At 63.5% G+C, this 19,769-nt stretch overlaps 1 protein-coding gene across 5 annotated transcripts in view; it reads left to right on the top strand.

The window, feature by feature from the left end:
* CYP4F22 (cytochrome P450 family 4 subfamily F member 22) overlaps window positions 1-16,876 on the top strand; it is a 29,294-nt gene extending 12,418 nt beyond the window's left edge. For 4 of the 5 annotated variants that reach the window (XM_089774706.1, XM_089774707.1, XM_089774708.1 and 1 more), the window contains 8 exons: window positions 8,354-8,475; window positions 12,172-12,439; window positions 12,937-13,003; window positions 13,404-13,533; window positions 14,328-14,461; window positions 14,587-14,651; window positions 15,080-15,162; window positions 15,508-16,876. In XM_089774706.1, the coding sequence (XP_089630832.1) occupies window positions 8,354-8,475; window positions 12,172-12,439; window positions 12,937-13,003; window positions 13,404-13,533; window positions 14,328-14,461; window positions 14,587-14,651; window positions 15,080-15,162; window positions 15,508-15,736 (1,098 nt within the window). In that variant the 3' untranslated portion in view covers window positions 15,737-16,876. The remainder of the gene's footprint in view (window positions 1-8,353; window positions 8,476-12,171; window positions 12,440-12,936; window positions 13,004-13,403; window positions 13,534-14,327; window positions 14,462-14,586; window positions 14,652-15,079; window positions 15,163-15,507) is intronic. The other variant, XM_089774709.1, reaches the window with a different exon arrangement.
* Window positions 16,877-19,769: the final 2,893 nt, after the last annotated feature.

Below are 19,769 nucleotides of genomic sequence, written 5' to 3'. Positions count from 1 at the left end.
ACCCTGCCCCCCCGTTACCCTCCGCTGCAGCACGCGCTTCTCTAGCACCCTGCCCCCCATCACCCTCCGCTGTGGCCCGCGCTGCTCTAGCACCCTGCCCCCCCGTTATCCTCCACTGCGGCACGCGCTGCTCTGGTACCCTGCCCCCCGTTATGTTCCCCTGCAGCATGTGCTGCTCTAGCACCCTCCCCTGTGAGACATGCTGCTCTAGCACCCTGCTTCCCCCCTGTGGAAGAAAACAAGGTCCTCACTCTGCTTTTGGTAAGCAACAAGTCAGAGGCAGTTTATTTTTGAGCAATTTCAAGGGAAGGCTGCCCTCTTCCTGAGCAATAGAAATGTAGCCGTGTTCTTCAAAGTACAAGCTGTAGAAGACAAGTATATACCTTCCCGTTATCTCTCTGCCTACACAATTCCCTTAGATGCTCCCTTATCCCAAGATTCCTTCTGGAGTCAGCATTCCAGCCTAATCTTTTAGAGCGAAGCATCTCTTACAATTCTCGCTCTCGCATTGTTAGGCCTCAGGGTTAGCCTGCCTCTTGCTCTATTGCTAACAACCCTAAGATGGCTGCATACAAATCCCCTTTTTCCTTTCCCTGCTTCCACACCCCTGTTACCCTCCCCCGCGGCACGCACTGCTCTAGCACCCTGCCTCCCCCCCACCGTTACCCTCCAATGCGACACACACTGCTCTAGCACCCTGCCTCCCCCCCACCGTTACCCTCCAATGCGGCACACACTGCTCTAGCACCCTGCCTCCCCCCCACCGTTACCCTCCAATGCGGCACACACTGCTCTAGCACCCTGCCTCCCCCCCACCGTTACCCTTCAATGAGGCACGCACTGCTCTAGCACCCTGCCTCCCCCCCACCGTTACCCTTCAATGAGGCACGCACTGCTCTAGCACCCTGCCTCCCCCCCACCGTTACCCTTCAATGCGGCACACACTGCTCTAGCACCCTGCCTCCCCCCCACCGTTACCCTTCAATGAGGCACGCACTGCTCTAGCACCCTGCCTCCCCCCCACCGTTACCCTTCAATGAGGCACGCACTGCTCTAGCACCCTGCCTCCCCCCCACCGTTACCCTTCAATGCGGCACGCACTGCTCTAGCACCCTGCCCCCCCGTTACCCTCCGCTGCGGCACGCGCTGCTCTAGCGCTCTGCCCCCCCGTTACCCTCCGCTGCGGCACGCGCTGCTCTAGCGCTCTGCGCCCCCGTTACCCTCCGCTGCGGCTCGCGCTGCTCTAGCGCTCTGCCCCCCCGTTACCCTCCGCTGCGGCACGCGCTGCTCTAGCGCTCTACCCCCCCGTTACCCTCCGCTGCGGCACGCGCTGCTCTAGCGCCCTGCCCCCCGTTACCCTCCGCTGCGGCACGCGCTGCTCTAGCGCTCTGCCCCCCCGTTACCCTCCGCTGCGGCACGCGCTGCTCTAGCGCTCTGCCCCCCGTTACCCTCCGCTGCGGCACGCGCTGCTCTAGCGCTCTACCCCCCCCGTTACCCTCCGCTGCGGCACGCGCTGCTCTAGCGCTCTGCCCCCCCCGTTACCCTCCGCTGCGGCACGCGCTGCTCTAGCGCTCTGCCCCCCCCGTTACCCTCCGCTGCGGCACGCGCTGCTCTAGCGCTCTGCCCCCCCCGTTACTCTCCGCTGCGGCACGCGCTGCTCTAGCGCTCTGCCCCCCCCGTTACCCTCCGCTGCGGCACGCGCTGCTCTAGCGCTCTGCCCCCCCGTTACCCTCCGCTGCGGCACGTGCTGCTCTAGCGCTCTGCCCCCCCGTTACCCTCCGCTGCGGCACGCGCTGCTCTAGCGCCCTGCCCCCCCGTTACCCTCCGCTGCGGCACGCGCTGCTCTAGCGCCCTACCCCCCCCCCCCCGTTACCCTCCGCTGCGGCACGCGCTGCTCTAGCGCTCTGCCCCCCCCGTTACCCTCCGCTGCGGCACGCGCTGCTCTAGCGCTCTGCCCCCCCGTTACCCTCCGCTGCGGCACGCGCTGCTCTAGCACCCTGCCCCCCCCCCCCGTTACCCTCCGCTGCGGCACGCGCTGCTCTAGCACCCTGCCTCCCCCCCCCGTTACCCTCCAATGCGGCACGCACTGCTCTAGCACCCTGCCTCCCCCCCACCGTTACCCTTCAATGCGGCACGCACTGCTCTAGCACCCTGCCTCCCCCCCCACCGTTACCCTCCAATGCGGCACACACTGCTCTAGCACCCTGCCTCCCCCCCCGTTACCCTCCAATGCGGCACGCACTGCTCTAGCACCCTGCCTCCCCCCCACCGTTACCCTCCAATGCGGCACACACTGCTCTAGCACCCTGCCTCCCCCCCACCGTTACCCTTCAATGCGGCACGCGCTGCTCTAGCACCCTGCCTCCCCCCCGTTACCCTCCAATGCGGCACACACTGCTCTAGCACCCTGCCTCCCCCCCACCGTTACCCTCCAATGCGACACACACTGCTCTAGCACCCTGCCTCCCCCCCCGTTACCCTCCAATGCGACACACACTGCTCTAGCACCCTGCCTCCCCCCCCCGTTACCCTCCAATGCGGCACACACTGCTCTAGCACCCTGCCTCCCCCCCACCGTTACCCTCCAATGTGGCACACACTGCTCTAGCACCCTACCTCCCCCCCACCGTTACCCTCCAATGCGGCACACAGTGCTCTAGCACCCTGCCTCCCCCCCCGTTACCCTCCAATGCGGCACGCACTGCTCTAGCACCCTGCCCCCCCCACCGTTACCCTCCAATGCGGCACGCACTGCTCTAGCACCCTGCCTCCCCCCCACCGTTACCCTCCAATGCGGCACACACTGCTCTAGCACCCTGCCTCCCCCCCACCGTTACCCTCCAATGCGACACACACTGCTCTAGCACCCTGCCTCCCCCCCGTTACCCTCCAATGCGGCACGCACTGCTCTAGCACCCTGCCTCCCCCCCACCGTTACCCTCCCCCGCGGCACGCACTGCTCTAGCACCCTGCCTCCCCCCCCGTTACCCTCCAATGCGGCACACACTGCTCTAGCACCCTGCCTCCCCCCCACCGTTACCCTCCAATGCGGCACGCACTGCTCTAGCACCCTGCCTCCCCCCCACCGTTACCCTCCAATGCGGCACACACTGCTCTAGCACCCTGCCTCCCCCCCACCGTTACCCTCCAATGCGGCACGCACTGCTCTAGCACCCTGCCTCCCCCCCACCGTTACCCTCCAATGCGGCACACACTGCTCTAGCACCCTGCCTCCCCCCCCCCGTTACCCTCCAATGCGGCACACACTGCTCTAGCACCCTGCCTCCCCCCCCCCACCATTACCCTCCAATGCGACACACACTGCTCTAGCACCCTGCCTCCCCCCCCCGTTTCCCTCCAATGCGGCACGCACTGCTCTAGCACCCTGCCTCCCCCCCACCGTTACCCTCCAATGCGACACACACTGCTCTAGCACCCTGCCTCCCCCCCCCGTTACCCTCCAATGCGACACACACTGCTCTAGCACCCTGCCTCCCCCCCCCGTTACCCTCCAATGCGGCACACACTGCTCTAGCACCCTGCCTCCCCCCCACCGTTACCCTCCAATGCGGCACGCACTGCTCTAGCACCCTGCCTCCCCCCCACCGTTACCCTCCAATGCGACACACACTGCTCTAGCACCCTGCCTCCCCCCCACCGTTACCCTCCAATGCGACACACACTGCTCTAGCACCCTGCCTCCCCCCCCCGTTACCCTCCAATGCGGCACACACTGCTCTAGCACCCTGCCTCCCCCCCCCGTTACCCTCCAATGCGACACACACTGCTCTAGCACCCTGCCTCCCCCCCACCGTTACCCTCCAATGCGGCACACACTGCTCTAGCACCCTGCCTCCCCCCCCCGTTACCCTCCAATGCGGCACACACTGCTCTAGCACCCTACCTCCCCCCCACCGTTACCCTCCAATGCGGCACACAGTGCTCTAGCACCCTGCCTCCCCCCCCGTTACCCTCCAATGCGGCACGCACTGCTCTAGCACCCTGCCTCCCCCCCCCCCCCCCCCGTTACCCTCCAATGCGGCACACACTGCTCCAGCACCCTGCCTCCCCCCCACCGTTACCCTCCAATGCGACACACACTGCTCTAGCACCCTGCCTCCCCCCCCGTTACCCTCCAATGCGGCACACACTGCTCTAGCACCCTGCCTCCCCCCCACCGTTACCCTCCAATGCGACACACACTGCTCTAGCACCCTGCCTCCCCCCACCGTTACCCTCCAATGCGGCACGCACTGCTCTAGCACCCTGCCTCCCCCCCACCGTTACCCTCCAATGCGGCACACACTGCTCTAGCACCCTGCCTCCCCCCCACCGTTACCCTCCAATGCGGCACACACTGCTCTAGCACCCTGCCTCCCCCCCACCGTTACTCTCCAATGCGGCACACACTGCTCTAGCACCCTGCCTCCCCCCCACCGTTACTCTCCAATGCGGCACGCACTGCTCTAGCACCCTGCCTCCCCCCCACCGTTACCCTCCAATGCGACACACACTGCTCTAGCACCCTGCCTCCCCCCCCCGTTACCCTCCAATGCGGCACACACTGCTCTAGCACCCTGCCTCCCCCCCACCGTTACCCTCCAATGCGGCACGCACTGCTCTAGCACCCTGCCTCCCCCCCACCGTTACTCTCCAATGCGGCACACACTGCTCTAGCACCCTGCCTCCCCCCCACCGTTACCCTCCAATGCGGCACGCACTGCTCTAGCACCCTGCCTCCCCCCCACCGTTACCCTCCAATGCGGCACACACTGCTCTAGCACCCTGCCTCCCCCCCACCGTTACCCTCCAATGCGGCACGCACTGCTCTAGCACCCTGCCTCCCCCCCACCGTTACCCTCCAATGCGGCACGCACTGCTCTAGCACCCTGCCTCCCCCCCCACCGTTACCCTCCAATGCGACACGCACTGCTCTAGCACCCTGCCTCCCCCCCACCGTTACCCTCCAATGCGGCACGCACTGCTCTAGCACCCTGCCTCCCCCCCACCGTTACCCTCCAATGCGGCACACACTGCTCTAGCACCCTGCCTCCCCCCCCCCGTTACCCTCCAATGCGGCACACACTGCTCTAGCACCCTGCCTCCCCCCCACCGTTACCCTCCAATGCGGCACACACTGCTCTAGCACCCTGCCTCCCCCCCACCGTTACCCTCCAATGCGGCACACACTGCTCTAGCACCCTGCCTCCCCTCCCCGTTACCCTCCAATGCGGCACACACTGCTCTAGCACCCTGCCTCCCCCCCACCGTTACCCTCCAATGCGGCACACACTGCTCTAGCACCCTGCCTCCCCCCCGTTACCCTCCAATGCGGCACACACTGCTCTAGCACCCTGCCTCCCCCCCACCGTTACCCTCCAATGCGGCACGCACTGCTCTAGCACCCTGCCTCCCCCCCACCGTTACCCTCCAATGCGGCACACACTGCTCTAGCACCCTGCCTCCCCCCCACCGTTACCCTCCAATGCGGCACACACTGCTCTAGCACCCTGCCCCCCCCCCGTTACCCTCCAATGCGGCACACACTGCTCTAGCACCCTGCCTCCCCCCCACCGTTACCCTCCAATGCGGCACACACTGCTCTAGCACCCTGCCTCCCCCCCACCGTTACCCTCCAATGCGACACACACTGCTCTAGCACCCTGCCTCCCCCCCCCCCCGTTACCCTCCAATGCGGCACACACTGCTCTAGCACCCTGCCTCCCCCCCACCGTTACCCTCCAATGCGGCACGCACTGCTCTAGCACCCTGCCTCCCCCCCACCGTTACCCTCCAATGCGGCACGCACTACTCTAGCACCCTGCCTCCCCCCCACCGTTACCCTCCAATGCGGCACGCACTGCTCTAGCACCCTGCCTCCCCCCCACCGTTACCCTCCAATGCGGCACGCACTACTCTAGCACCCTGCCTCCCCCCCACCGTTACCCTCCAATGCGGCACGCACTGCTCTAGCACCCTGCCTCCCCCCCCCCCCGTTACCCTCCAATGCGGCACACACTGCTCTAGCACCCTGCCTCCCCCCCCGTTACCCTCCAATGCGGCACACACTGCTCTAGCACCCTGCCTCCCCTCCCCGTTACCCTCCAATGCGGCACACACTGCTCTAGCACCCTGCCTCCCCCCCACCGTTACCCTCCAATGCGGCACACACTGCTCTAGCACCCTGCCTCCCCCCCCCGTTACCCTCCAATGCGGCACACACTGCTCTAGCACCCTGCCTCCCCCCCACCGTTACCCTCCAATGCGGCACACACTGCTCTAGCACCCTGCCTCCCCCCCCCCGTTACCCTCCAGTGCGGCACACACTGCTCTAGCACCCTGCCTCCCCCCCACCGTTACCCTCCAATGCGGCACACACTGCTCTAGCACCCTGCCTCCCCCCCCCGTTACCCTCCAATGCGGCACACACTGCTCTAGCACCCTGCCTCCCCCCCACCGTTACCCTCCAATGCGGCACGCACTGCTCTAGCACCCTGCCTCCCCCCCCCCGTTACCCTCCAATGCGGCACACACTGCTCTAGCACCCTGCCTCCCCCCCACCGTTACCCTCCAATGCGGCACACACTGCTCTAGCACCCTGCCTCCCCCCCACCGTTACCCTCCAATGCGGCACACACTGCTCTAGCACCCTGCCTCCCCCCCACCGTTACCCTCCAATGCGGCACACACTGCTCTAGCACCCTGCCTCCCCCCCACCGTTACCCTCCAATGCGGCACGCACTGCTCTAGCACCCTGCCTCCCCCCCACCGTTACCCTCCAATGCGGCACGCACTGCTCTAGCACCCTGCCTCCCCCCCCCCGTTACCCTCCAATGCGGCACACACTGCTCTAGCACCCTGCCTCCCCCCCGTTACCCTCCAATGCGGCACACAGTGCCCTAGCACCCTGCCTCCCCCCCCGTTACCCTCCAATGCGGCACACACTGCTCTAGCACCCTGCCTCCCCCCCCCGTTACCCTCCAATGCGGCACACACTGCTCTAGCACCCTGCCACCCCCCCCGTTACCCTCCAGTGCGGCACACACTGCTCTAGCACCCTGCCTCCCCCCCACCGTTACCCTCCAATGCGGCACGCACTGCTCTAGCACCCTGCCTCCCCCCCCCCCCCATTACCCTCCAATGCGGCACACACTGCTCTAGCACCCTGCCTCCCCCCCACCGTTACCCTCCAATGCGGCACGCGCTGCTCTAGCACCCTGCCTCCCCCCCCCATTACCCTCCAATGCGGCACACACTGCTCTAGCACCCTGCCACCCCTTTTATCCTCCCCGCGGCACACACTGCTCTAGCACCCTGCCTCCCCCCCGTTACCCTCCAATGCGGCACACACTGCTCTAGCACCCTGCCTCCCCCCCCCGTTACCCTCCAATGCGGCACGCGCTGCTCTAGCACCCTGCCATCCCCCCGTTACCCTCCAATGCGGCACACACTGCTCTAGCACCCTGCCTCCCCCCCCCGTTACCCTCCAATGCGGCACGCGCTGCTCTAGCACCCTGCCATCCCCCCGTTACCCTCCAATGCGGCACACACTGCTCTAGCACCCTGCCTCCCCCCCCCGTTACCCTCCAATGCGGCACACACTGCTCTAGCACCCTGCCACCCCTTTTACTCTCCCCCGTGGCACGCGCTTAATTAGCACCCTGCTTCCCTCCCCTTACTCTCCCCTACAGCACGCGCTGCTCCAGCACCCATCCGCCCGTTACCCTCCGCTGCGGCATGTGCTGCTCTAGCACCTTGCCTCCCCGCCCCTTACCTTCCACTGTGGCATGTGCTGCTCTAGCACCCTGCCCCCCACCCGTTACCTTCCACTGCGGCACGCGCTGCTCTAGCACCCTGCCTCCCACCCACCTGTTACCCTCCGCTGCAGTACGCGCCTCTCTAGCACCCTGCCACCTGCCTGTTACCCTCCCCAATGGCATGCGCTGCTCTAGCACCCTGCCTCCCACCCACCTGTTACCCTCCGCTGCACTACGCGCCTCTCTAGCACCCTGCCACCTGCCCGTTACCCTCCCCAATGGCACGCGCTGCTCTAGCACCCTGCCTCCCCCCCGTTACCCTCCCCAATGGCACACACTGCTCTAGCACCCTGCCTCCCCCCCCCCCCCCCCGTTGCCCTCCCCAATGGCACGCGCTGCTCTAGCACCCTGCCACACACCCGCCTGCCTATCATTCTGTCTCCGTGGCCATACATCTGCCCATAACCAGGACATATGCTGCACCAGGACCCACCTGGCCACGCTGTCACTACTCCAGTCTGCATCGCACGCCTGTCTCTGACGCTGTCCCGTCAGCACTGCCTGGGCATGCTCTCATGGATGCTGTTCTCCCACAGACCAAGTGGTATCGGCTGGCGGCGTTGGGCTTCGCCTCCCTGGAAATGTTTGAGCAAGTCAGCCTCATGACCCTGGACAGTTTGCAGAAATGTGTCTTCAGCTACAACAGCAACTGCCAAGAGTGAGTGACCTGGGGGCAGCTCCTGCCGGGGCCCCGCAGTCCCCCTAGGACGGGGAACCCCCCCATTTGAGTCACATAGATGTAGGGAGGTCAGAGAAGGCTGCAAGTTCCCTCCCTGCCTAGCTTGCCCCAGGTCACTCACCAGATTCACAGAACAGGTGGTCCCCAAACTGGAGATCCCAGCCATGGGTCACCAAGTGGGGAGGGGCTGGCCAGGTAGGCTGGAGCTGGAGGCATTTGGGTGGTTCAGTGCCCCCGAGTGCTTATCCCCTCAGCGGCTGCACCAGGCCCTGGGCAGACCCTTTGGCTCAATGGCAGAGGCTGGTGCTTGCGATTGCTGGTTCTATCTCTGCTAACGACTCTGCTGGGTTCCGTTGCTACATGATCCTGCATCCGCAGGCATCTCACTGCAGGAAGCTCCTCACTGCAGTCCCGTCACCTCACAATCTCCTGTCCCAAATGACCACGTGTGTTGCAGGGCCCTCGTCTACAGCTTGGACCTGTTGTACTGCACCAGTTCACATTAGCCCTGCACTTAGGTTCCCACCATGGACCCTGCTGGCTGGCTGTGGGGCGTGCTGGTTCAGACGGGCCCCGGGCTGGCTGTGGGGCGTGCTGGTTCAGACGGGCCCCAGGCTGGCTGTGGGGCGTGCTGGTTCAGACGGGCCCCGGGCTGGCTGTGGGGCGTGCTGGTGCAGACGGGCCCCGGGCTGGCTGTGGGGCGTGCTGGTTCAGACGGGCCCCGGGCTGGCTGTGGGGCGTGCTGGTGCAGACGGGCCCCGGGCTGGCTGTGGGGCGTGCTGGTGCAGACGGGCCCCGGGCTGGCTGTGGGGCGTGCTGGTGCAGACGGGCCCCGGGCTGGCTGTGGGGCGTGCTGGTTCAGACGGGCCCCGGGCTGGCTGTGGGGCGTGCTGGTGCAGACGGGCCCCGCGCTGGCTGTGGGGCGTGCTGGTGCAGACGGGCCCCGGGCTGGCTGTGGGGCGTGCTGGTTCAGACGGGCCCCGGGCTGGCTGTGGGGCGTGCTGGTGCAGACGGGCCCCGGGCTGGCTGTGGGGCGTGCTGGTGCAGACGGGCCCCGGGCTGGCTGTGGGGCGTGCTGGTGCAGACGGGCCCCGGGCTGGCTGTGGGGCGTGCTGGTTCAGACGGGCCCCGGGCTGGCTGTGGGGCGTGCTGGTTCAGACGGGCCCCGGGCTGGCTGTGGGGCGTGCTGGTGCAGACGGGCCCCGGGCTGGCTGTGGGGCGTGCTGGTGCAGACGGGCCCCGGGCTGGCTGTGGGGCGTGCTGGTGCAGACGGGCCCCGGGCTGGCTGTGGGGCGTGCTGGTGCAGACGGGCCCCGGGCTGGCTGTGGGGCGTGCTGGTTCAGACGGGCCCCGGGCTGGCTGTGGGGCGTGCTGGTTCAGACGGGCCCCGGGCTGGCTGTGGGGCGTGCTGGTTCAGACGGGCCCCGGGCTGGCTGTGGGGCGTGCTGGTGCAGACGGGCCCCGGGCTGGCTGTGGGGCGTGCTGGTGCAGACGGGCCCCGGGCTGGCTGTGGGGCGTGCTGGTGCAGACGGGCCCCGGGCTGGCTGTGGGGCGTGCTGGTGCAGACGGGCCCCGGGCTGGCTGTGGGGCGTGCTGGTGCAGACGGGCCCCGGGCTGGCTGTGGGGCGTGCTGGTTCAGACGGGCCCCGGGCTGGCTGTGGGGCGTGCTGGTGCAGACGGGCCCCGCGCTGGCTGTGGGGCGTGCTGGTGCAGACGGGCCCCGGGCTGGCTGTGGGGCGTGCTGGTTCAGACGGGCCCCGGGCTGGCTGTGGGGCGTGCTGGTTCAGACGGACCCCGGGCTGGCTGTGGGGCGTGCTGCTGCAGACGGGCCCCGGGCTGGCTGTGGGGCGTGCTGGTGCAGACGGGCCCCGGGCTGGCTGTGGGGCGTGCTGGTGCAGACGGGCCCCGGGCTGGCTGTGGGGCGTGCTGGTTCAGACGGGCCCCGGGCTGGCTGTGGGGCGTGCTGGTGCAGACGGGCCCCGGGCTGGCTGTGGGGCGTGCTGGTGCAGACGGGCCCCGGGCTGGCTGTGGGGCGTGCTGGTGCAGACGGGCCCCGGGCTGGCTGTGGGGCGTGCTGGTGCAGACGGGCCCCGGGCTGGCTGTGGGGCGTGCTGGTGCAGACGGGCCCCGCGCTGGCTGTGGGGCGTGCTGGTGCAGACGGGCCCCGGGCTGGCTGTGGGGCGTGCTGGTTCAGACGGGCCCCGGGCTGGCTGTGGGGCGTGCTGGTGCAGACGGGCCCCGGGCTGGCTGTGGGGCGTGCTGGTGCAGACGGGCCCCGGGCTGGCTGTGGGGCGTGCTGGTGCAGACGGGCCCCGGGCTGGCTGTGGGGCGTGCTGGTTCAGACGGGCCCCGGGCTGGCTGTGGGGCGTGCTGGTTCAGACGGGCCCCGGGCTGGCTGTGGGGCGTGCTGGTGCAGACGGGCCCCGGGCTGGCTGTGGGGCGTGCTGGTGCAGACGGGCCCCGGGCTGGCTGTGGGGCGTGCTGGTGCAGACGGGCCCCGGGCTGGCTGTGGGGCGTGCTGGTGCAGACGGGCCCCGGGCTGGCTGTGGGGCGTGCTGGTTCAGACGGGCCCCGGGCTGGCTGTGGGGCGTGCTGGTTCAGACGGGCCCCGGGCTGGCTGTGGGGCGTGCTGGTTCAGACGGGCCCCGGGCTGGCTGTGGGGCGTGCTGGTTCAGACGGGCCCCGGGCTGGCTGTGGGGCGTGCTGGTGCAGACGGGCCCCGGGCTGGCTGTGGGGCGTGCTGGTGCAGACGGGCCCCGGGCTGGCTGTGGGGCGTGCTGGTGCAGACGGGCCCCGGGCTGGCTGTGGGGCGTGCTGGTGCAGACGGGCCCCGGGCTGGCTGTGGGGCGTGCTGGTGCAGACGGGCCCCGGGCTGGCTGTGGGGCGTGCTGGTGCAGACGGGCCCCGGGCTGGCTGTGGGGCGTGCTGGTGCAGACGGGCCCCGGGCTGGCTGTGGGGCGTGCTGGTGCAGACGGGCCCCGGGCTGGCTGTGGGGCGTGCTGGTGCAGACGGGCCCCGGGCTGGCTGTGGGGCGTGCTGGTGCAGACGGGCCCCGGGCTGGCTGTGGGGCGTGCTGGTGCAGACGGGCCCCGGGCTGGCTGTGGGGCGTGCTGGTGCAGACGGGCCCCGGGCTGGCTGTGGGGCGTGCTGGTGCAGACGGGCCCCGGGCTGGCTGTGGGGCGTGCTGGTGCAGACGGGCCCCGGGCTGGCTGTGGGGCGTGCTGGTTCAGACGGGCCCCGGGCTGGCTGTGGGGCGTGCTGGTGCAGACGGGCCCCGGGCTGGCTGTGGGGCGTGCTGGTGCAGACGGGCCCCGGGCTGGCTGTGGGGCGTGCTGGTGCAGACGGGCCCCGGGCTGGCTGTGGGGCGTGCTGGTGCAGACGGCCCTGGGCTGGCTGTGGGGTGTGCTAGCACATGGGCTGGCTGTGGGTCCATGGTGAGAGCCAAAATGCCTGGGGGCTACTTGGACCATGCTTTGCCCCTCCCCTCTGTGTTTATGGAGCCCTGGGTGTTTATGGACCCATGCTGGCTGAGCCAGCGGCAGGCAGAGCTCAGTCCCCTCCCCACAAACTGGGAGAGCACATGATCCCTCTGTCAGGAGGAACAGCCCGCTGGTTCCCCCCGCCACCACCACCAACTCCAGCCTGTCGGTCATATGCTGGCCTATTGTGTTGCAGGACGTCCAGTGACTACATCGCGGCCATCTTGGAGCTCAGCTCCCTGGTGGTACGGCGCCAGCACCGCCTGCTTCTGCACTGCGACCTCCTGTACCACCTGGTGCCTGACGGGTGGCGCTTCCGGCGCGCCTGCGATACCGTGCACCGCTTCACGGCTGCTGTGGTGCAGCAGCGCCGCCAGGCCCTGAGCCACCTGGGCAGGGAGGCCTGGCTCAAATCCAAGCAGGGCAAGACAGTGGACTTCATTGACGTCCTGCTGCTGGCCAAGGTAACACAGGGGAGGCCCGCCCCATGGGGATAGGGGCCATCACTGATGTCCTGCTGTTGGCCAAGGAAATGTAGTGGGGGGGTCTTGCCTGTAAGTACGTTGGGGGGCATCAGTGACATCCTGTTCCAGGTCAAGGGGAGTGGCCTGCCCCATGGGGCGGGCTCAGGACTCACCAGGTGGAAGGTGTTGTGTTCTGACTGTCACACCAGGACACATCCCCCCAGCCCAGCTCTCTGGGGTGGCCCAGCCAGAGCTGCCTTCCCAGCAGCTCAGGAGTAGTAAGAATTGCACTTGGTGACATGGGGCTGGCACCTCTGTGGAGCCAGGCCAGGGGAGGGGTGAGCCCAGCCTGGGGCTGTGGGCAGGGCAGGGTCTACCTCTTTCCCCCAAGCTGGGGGTGAGACATCCTGTCCCTCCAGGCTCTTCCCTGGGGGGCAGGAGGGGATTGTGCCCATGGGGAGCCAGGTGACTCATCCAGCAGCGTGTGCTCTGTTCAGGATGAGGACGGCCAGGAGCTGTCTGACGAGGACATTGCAGCCGAGACAGACACCTTCATGTTTGAGGGTGAGGCATCGCTCTGGGGAGGGGGTGGGGGGCTCTCCTGCTGACCTTGCTGCCTTTTGGGGGAAGGGTCTCCACGGATACTGAAGGTGAGGCAGAAGCCAGGCTCAGTTCCTGGCTCTGAGTGACCTGGGCGTGTCTCTCCAAGAAATGGAGCTGAGACAGGTGTAACCCCTTGCCCCTGAGCACCGCCAGACAGTCCCAGAAATGGAGGAGGGCAGATGCTCAGTGTCACCCCACTCGCCCCCCCCATGCACCAGGAGCTTGGAGTTCCCAGCTGGTGCTTCCAGAGGGTCCCGTGGAGCAAGGCTCCAGAGGAGGTGCTGGCAGGGGGAGCTGAACTGGGCATGGAGTCCCTCTCTGCCCCCAGTGGCTCTCACCTGGCGCTCACCTGTCCCCACAGGCCATGACACCACAGCCAGTGGCCTCTCCTGGGTACTGTATAACCTGGCGCGTCACCCCAGTTACCAGGAGCGCTGCCGAGAGGAGATCAAGGACTTACTGCAGTACAAGGAGTTGGAGGAGATTGAATGGTGAGATGGCTGCTCTGGCTAACCCAGGACCACAAGCTCCAGGGTGGCCTCCCGCACCCTTTAGGCTATGTCTATGCTACAGAGTTTTCTCAGAAAAATTTGCAGAGCATCCACATCTCAAGTGCATTTTTGTGCAAAAAAATCAAAAGAACAGAGGGGTTTTTCTGGCAGAGGTATTCCTCGTTCTACAAGGAAGAAGCCTTTTTGCGCAAGAGCTCTTTCTCAAAAAGGCATGTGTGGATGGGAAGAGGAAAAAACACAGGTGTCCTAATGGCCATTCTGTGCATAGCAATCAGAGCTTACTTTCGAGAGAGCGTCCGTGCAGTCTGGACGCTCTTTGCGCAAAAGCCCATCGCTTTTTCGATGCACTTTTGCAGTGTGGACGTGCTGTTGTGCAAGAAGTTTTTGTGAAAGATCTCTTCCGATAAAAGCTTCTTGTGCAAGAAGCCTGCAGTCTAGACGTAGCCTTAGTCCCAGCACAACCCCCACCCTCCTTATGAGGGTTAGCACAGCTGCTGTCCTCTCCATTCCCCCCATCTTCGCCCAGCACTGGGTCCCTCCATGTCAGCCAGCCCTACGAACTGGAGTGATACCCCTGCAAGATGGGCCTAGGCTGCTCCCTAGTGCCCAAGGGCCTTGCCATTCAGGTGTGCATGCCACTGTCCAGCCCTTGGAGGGTCACACATCCCCTCAGGGCCACCTCCATGCAGATACAAGTCTGTCCCAGCCGCAGCAGCTGGCTCATGGGCTCGCACTGGGCCCCTGGGGACAGCATTGAGCTCTGCTCTCTGTAGGGAGGACCTGTCCCAAATGCCCTTCTGCACCATGTGCATCAAGGAGAGTCTGCGCCTGCACCCACCCGTCACTGCCGTGTCCCGGCGCTGCACCGAGGACATCAAAATGCACGACGGACGCATCCTCCCCAAAGGTACCAGCCTCCTTCCCTGCCCCCAGTCAGGGGCACGGCACGACAGCTGGGCCCATAACTCCCGATGCACTCAACCCCTCCCTTCCCCTCTGCTCTCTGTAATGAGGCCGTTTCCTCTTTGGTAGGGAACATCTGTCTCATCAGTATCTATGGGACACATCACAACCCTGCTGTCTGGCCGGAGCCCCAGGTATCTCTCTGGTCACTTATTCTACCCCTTTGGCTCTTGCTGCACCCCACCACCACCTCCAGCATTGCAGTAGGGGGCGCTGTGCTGCAGGGAGCAGGGCTGGGAGGCTCAGTAGGGGGCGCTGTCCCCTGGGAGTCACTGCCAATCCAGTGTGCCCCAGCGTGGCACTGAGGGTGAAGTGCCATAAGTGTAGCAGCTTCCTCTTCCCAGTGACCTTCCCAGAGAGGAAGACACCTAGTGGGGAGTGAGGGTTGCACCCCCACTCACACTGGGGCAGCCGGCTCTGAGTACTGGAGGGAAGCAGGACCATCCCCAGTGCATGGCCCCAATGGGCAGCCCAGGGAGGGCACCTTTGCTCCCACTTTGTCTCAGGGACCCCAGCCCTGCCCCCACCCTCCCCTTACCATGCCCTGTGCTTGCTGCTCCAGGTTTATAACCCACTCCGCTTCGACCCAGAGAACTCCCAGAACCGGCCCCCTCTGGCCTTCATGCCCTTCTCTGCTGGACCCAGGTAACCTGCCTGCAGGCTCAGATCCCCAGGTTGCACAAACTGCCCCATTTTGCCTACCACTTAGTGGCTCCCTGCTGGCACCCTGGCTGCTGCAGTGAAGCATTGTGGGATACCCAGGAGATGGCCTCTGGTCAATGGTGCCATCAGCTGTAATTGCTGAGGATCTTCCAGAGGGGGTTAGGCTCTCCACAGTGTCCATCTGTCCACACATGCAGTGGGTTCTGGGCTGTCTGTCCCTGCTCCCGCATCCCAGCCTCTCCTGATACGTGGTTTCCAGCCTCGTCCCCTGCAGGGCCCTGGCTGGGTGAGGGCACCAGCTGACAGACACCCCTTACTCTCCTGCAGGAACTGCATCGGGCAGAACTTTGCTATGGCAGAGATGAAGGTGGTGCTGGCGCTGACGCTGCTGCGCTTCGCCGTGCGGCTGGATGAGAGCAGGCCCGTGCAACGCAAACCCGAGCTGATCCTGCGCAGCGAGAACGGGCTGTGGCTGCATCTGGAGCCGCTAGGCCCAGCCATGAGAGCCAGTCCCCCGCACCATGCTCCTAAGGCCCACGCAGCTCCCAGTTCATAGGGGTGGGGAATACAGCCTTCTCGGGCCTGCCAAGCTGAGGACCAGGTGGGGGTCCTGGTGGCCTCAGGGGTTAGCAGACACCTGGTAATCAGCCTTCTTCTCTCTCTTACGACAGGGGCCCTGTGGGTCTGGGCATGGGGCTCCCAAGGTGCTGCAGGCTCCTTTCAGACACCAGCTGCAGAGCCTTTCCCCTGCCTCTGAGAGCAAGGGCCAAAAGTGCCTTTTCTCAGCCACATCACAGTAGAAATGGAACCCTGGCATCCCGGCTCCCAAATCTGCCCATGCACAGCCCAGGCAGCCCCCTGGCCAGGTGCCCAGCAGCTCAGACACTATCCTAGGAGTTAGGAGACCCATGTTCAATTCCCTGCTCTGCCACAGGACCTTGCATGGCCTTGGGCATAAGAACGGCCATACTGGGGCAGACGAAAGGTCCATCTAGCCCAGTATCCTGTCTGCCAACAGGGGTCAGTGCCAGATGCCCCAGAGGGAGGGAACACAGCAGGTAATCCCCACGTGATCCCTCCCCTGTTACTCATTTCCAGACAAATGGGCAAGTCACTCAGCCTCTGGGCCTCAGCTCCCCTTGCGGCCCTCTGCGCCCAAGAGTGAAGGTAAATGCACTCGGGAGGTGAAGTGGTGGAGGAACCAAGAACACATGCTGAGGGCTCTGAAGTGAATCAGTGCCTCCCTGCCCCATGCCCTGATGTTGCTGCTTTGAGGCTGCCTGGAGCTGAGGGTCTGGTCTGGTCTGTTTCTAACACCATCCCCAAAGGGTAGGCATCTCCCTTCCCGGCACCTCCTCCTCACTCCTGCACTCAGCAATCCACCTACCTTGCCCCAGGCCTGGGGCATGACCAGCCAAGAGGCCTGCAGGCAGGTGGCTTAGTACTCCAGCCAGTCTTCCAGGGGAGCCTCCAATGGCCTGGGTGAGAGCTAGCAAAGGCCATTTCTCACTCTGCTTTGGCCCAGTACGGGTGGCTTTGGGGTGGGGCAGCTGCTTAGCAATCACAACCTGCTACCTCCAGATACCTAGACAAGTTGGGGCAGGGAAGCTATAAGAGCCTTTGTTTCCTTGTAGTCAGATGTTTGCAGCATGTGGCCCAGGGAGACCGAGCAATAAAAGTTTTGTGTAGTGTTGTATCTGCCTTGCTGAGCACAGCCATTCCCCTTATGCACTGATATGCACACAGCCCAGCAGTGACTGAGCCTTTAGCAGAAGGCAAGAAACACCCATAATGCACTTGGCTGGCTCCCTCCTGACCCCGGGCATGGCCAACTCTTGCCCTGCAGCATGAACTTGGCCCAGTGCTGGGGAGGTAGAGCCACTACCAGACTGGGCCTAGGAGGATCTGGGTGCAGACCCTGCAGGACCCACTCCCTGCCCCAGGGTGCTCTGGGGCTCAAAGAGACAACTTCTTTGGGCATGGACCTGAACTGGAAGGACTGGAAACAGAGACCGTTGGTTTCGTGCTATTTCTAAGTTTGAGCAAGGCAGGCTATGACTGTGTCAGGCCCAAGGCCCCTGCTGTAGGTGTCTTGATTTGGCCCTGGGATCCAGTCTCAGGCATTTGGGATCTGTCCACACAATCCAACCATAGGATTTCAGGCTCTGACCCCAGCTGTGCAGTGACAGGCTCTAGCCCTGGGCCCACCACTATTCCAGCCTCTGCTGTCTCCTCTGGCCCTAGCATCAGCTGGGCACTGCATCCCCTGGTTGCAGGGCTTCAAACCCCAGGATCCAGCCATGGGCTTCAGGCTGGGGCCACCAGGTGAGAGGAGAGAGGCTCATGTCCCAGGCTGCTCTGCTTCCTCTGCCATGGGTTTTGGCAGCATGCTCAATCCACCAGCCATGGGGCTTCAGGCTTGGCTCCTGGGACCCAAGTGCAAGGCTTTGGGCTCTCAGCAGTGCTCCCTAGAAGCAGGGTGCTTGTGCAGCTGCTCAAGAGAGATTCCAGTACTGCCCAGCTGATTAGCAGTGTGCCCACAGGTTTTTGTTTCTAGTGCACGTGCACATGTCTCAGTACACATAAAAATTATTCTGCATGTGGATGGAACATGGACTCTCGGGCTCTGGTGCCTGGTCATGCAGCTATGAGTACAGGCCTCCAGTTCACCCTCATCAACCCTGGCCCCCACTGTCTCTTTACCCAACTCCCCATCCAAGTCTTAATTTGTCTCCAGGCTTGCCAAGGTTGAGTGTGCTGTGAAAGGTGGTATTTGCATGTTTGTTAATGTTGCTTTTCACAAGGAATTTACTTGTGAACATTAAGGTCTTGTCTACACTGGCTTGTTTTGTTACCAAAAAATGCCCTTTGGCAACAAAAACCTCTGTGCATTCACATTACAGTGCGATAAATGTTGCAACATATGGCTTTTTTTGGCAACAGAAAACTTCTAGCTCCGTGAGGGACTTTAGTCTATGCGCTGCCAACAGTGATGCAGGGAGCACTAGGTAGGATTTTGTCAAGTTATTGGACTCCAGCATGTATCCCACAATGCCCCATTTAGCCACTCTGGACATCACCGTGAACTCCGCTGCCCTTCAGCCATATAGGCTGTGTCTACACTGGCAAGTTTTTCCGCGAAATCATTTGATTTTGCGGAAAAACTTGCCAGCTGTCTACACTGGCCACTTGAATTTCCACAAGAACACTGACGATCTCATGTAAGATCATCAGTGTTCTTGCGGAAATACTGTGCTGCTCCCGTTCAGACAAAAGCCCTCTTGCGCAAATCATTTGTGCAAGAGGGCCAGTGTAAACAGCACAGTACTGTTTTGCACAAAAAAGCCCCTATCGCGAAAATGGCGATCGGGGCTTTTTTGTGGAAAACTGCGTCTAGATTGGCCACGGACGCTTTTCCGCAAAAAGTGCTTTTGCGGAAAAGCATCCTGCCAATCTAGACGCGCTTTTCCGAAAATGCTTTTAATGGAAAAGTTTTCCATTAAAAGCATTTTCGGAAAATCATGCCAGTGTAGACGTAGCCATAATGTTTACAGGTAAGCAGATGCTCCCCTCCTATCTGGAAACCCGTGAACTTGTCCTTGTAGGTGCAGCTCAGCAGGTTCTTGTGGAAAACCATCTGACCACTACTCACACAGCAGGTGCAGTAGCTGCCTCTGTAGGGGGATGATAAGATCATCTTTCATACCCAATAGAAGCTTATGTGGCTTCAATGCCAGATTTTTAAAATTTGGTTCTGGCACCCCCTGCTGGTAGGTTTGAGATACGTCTACTTTGGGAAACCACTTGCTGTCAGTTCTGCAACTACATCTTATAGTTTAGCAATGGGATGTTGGTCCATTTTCAGCCTGGGACTTATGGTAATACTACAGTCCCACAAATTCCTCGGCTGCCATCACTCTTTAGGGTACACACAACTGTGGCAGCCCATTCAATGAACTTGAACTTCCAGTTTTGCAGTTCCTCTGTTTGATTTTCTACTTTCTCTCTCAGAACATATGGCACAGGTCTGTGTCACAATCCACAGGAAAGCATGATGGCTCCAGCTTTGGAAAAGTCTCTGGGAAAGCCCCCTACGGGCCTTACTCTTCCTTCAAAGAAAGCACAAGGCTTCACTTCTTCTTCAGGCTGGACCGCCGGGCCTTCAGCCCCCTGCTTCACACCCACTCAGCAACTCCAACAGAGGCAGAGCCCTGAGGGAGACTTGTCCCACCTCAGTGAGCAATGCATCTCCTCTGCCAGCATCCGCAGGGACAGCCAGCCAGCGCCATCACACATGGGTGCTTATTTGTTGGCTAGAACACAGCACAGGAAACCCTTGGCTAGCACAGAGAAAAGGAAGTGACAGCAATGTCCAGCCTGGTCAGCACAGAACCCAAAGCCCTGTCACTCGTCTGTCCCTGTTCAGATGTGTGCCCAGAATCCCTCAGCAGCCAACTCTAAATGGCCCCTTGGCACCTCCCCAGTCCTTGGTGCTCCAGCTGGGCAAACGCTGCTTGGCTTTCTGCTAAGAGTGGGCCATCCATGATCACTGGTACCAAAGTTCAGGGACTGGGTTTGTCATTGTCTTC

This window comes from Pelodiscus sinensis, chromosome 31 (assembly GCF_052426305.1).
Source record: "Pelodiscus sinensis isolate ZL-2025 chromosome 31, ASM5242630v1, whole genome shotgun sequence".
Classification (NCBI taxonomy): domain Eukaryota; kingdom Metazoa; phylum Chordata; order Testudines; family Trionychidae; genus Pelodiscus; species Pelodiscus sinensis.
The sequence above is the reverse complement of the archived record's forward strand: the minus strand, read 5'-3'. Positions and strand labels throughout refer to the sequence as shown.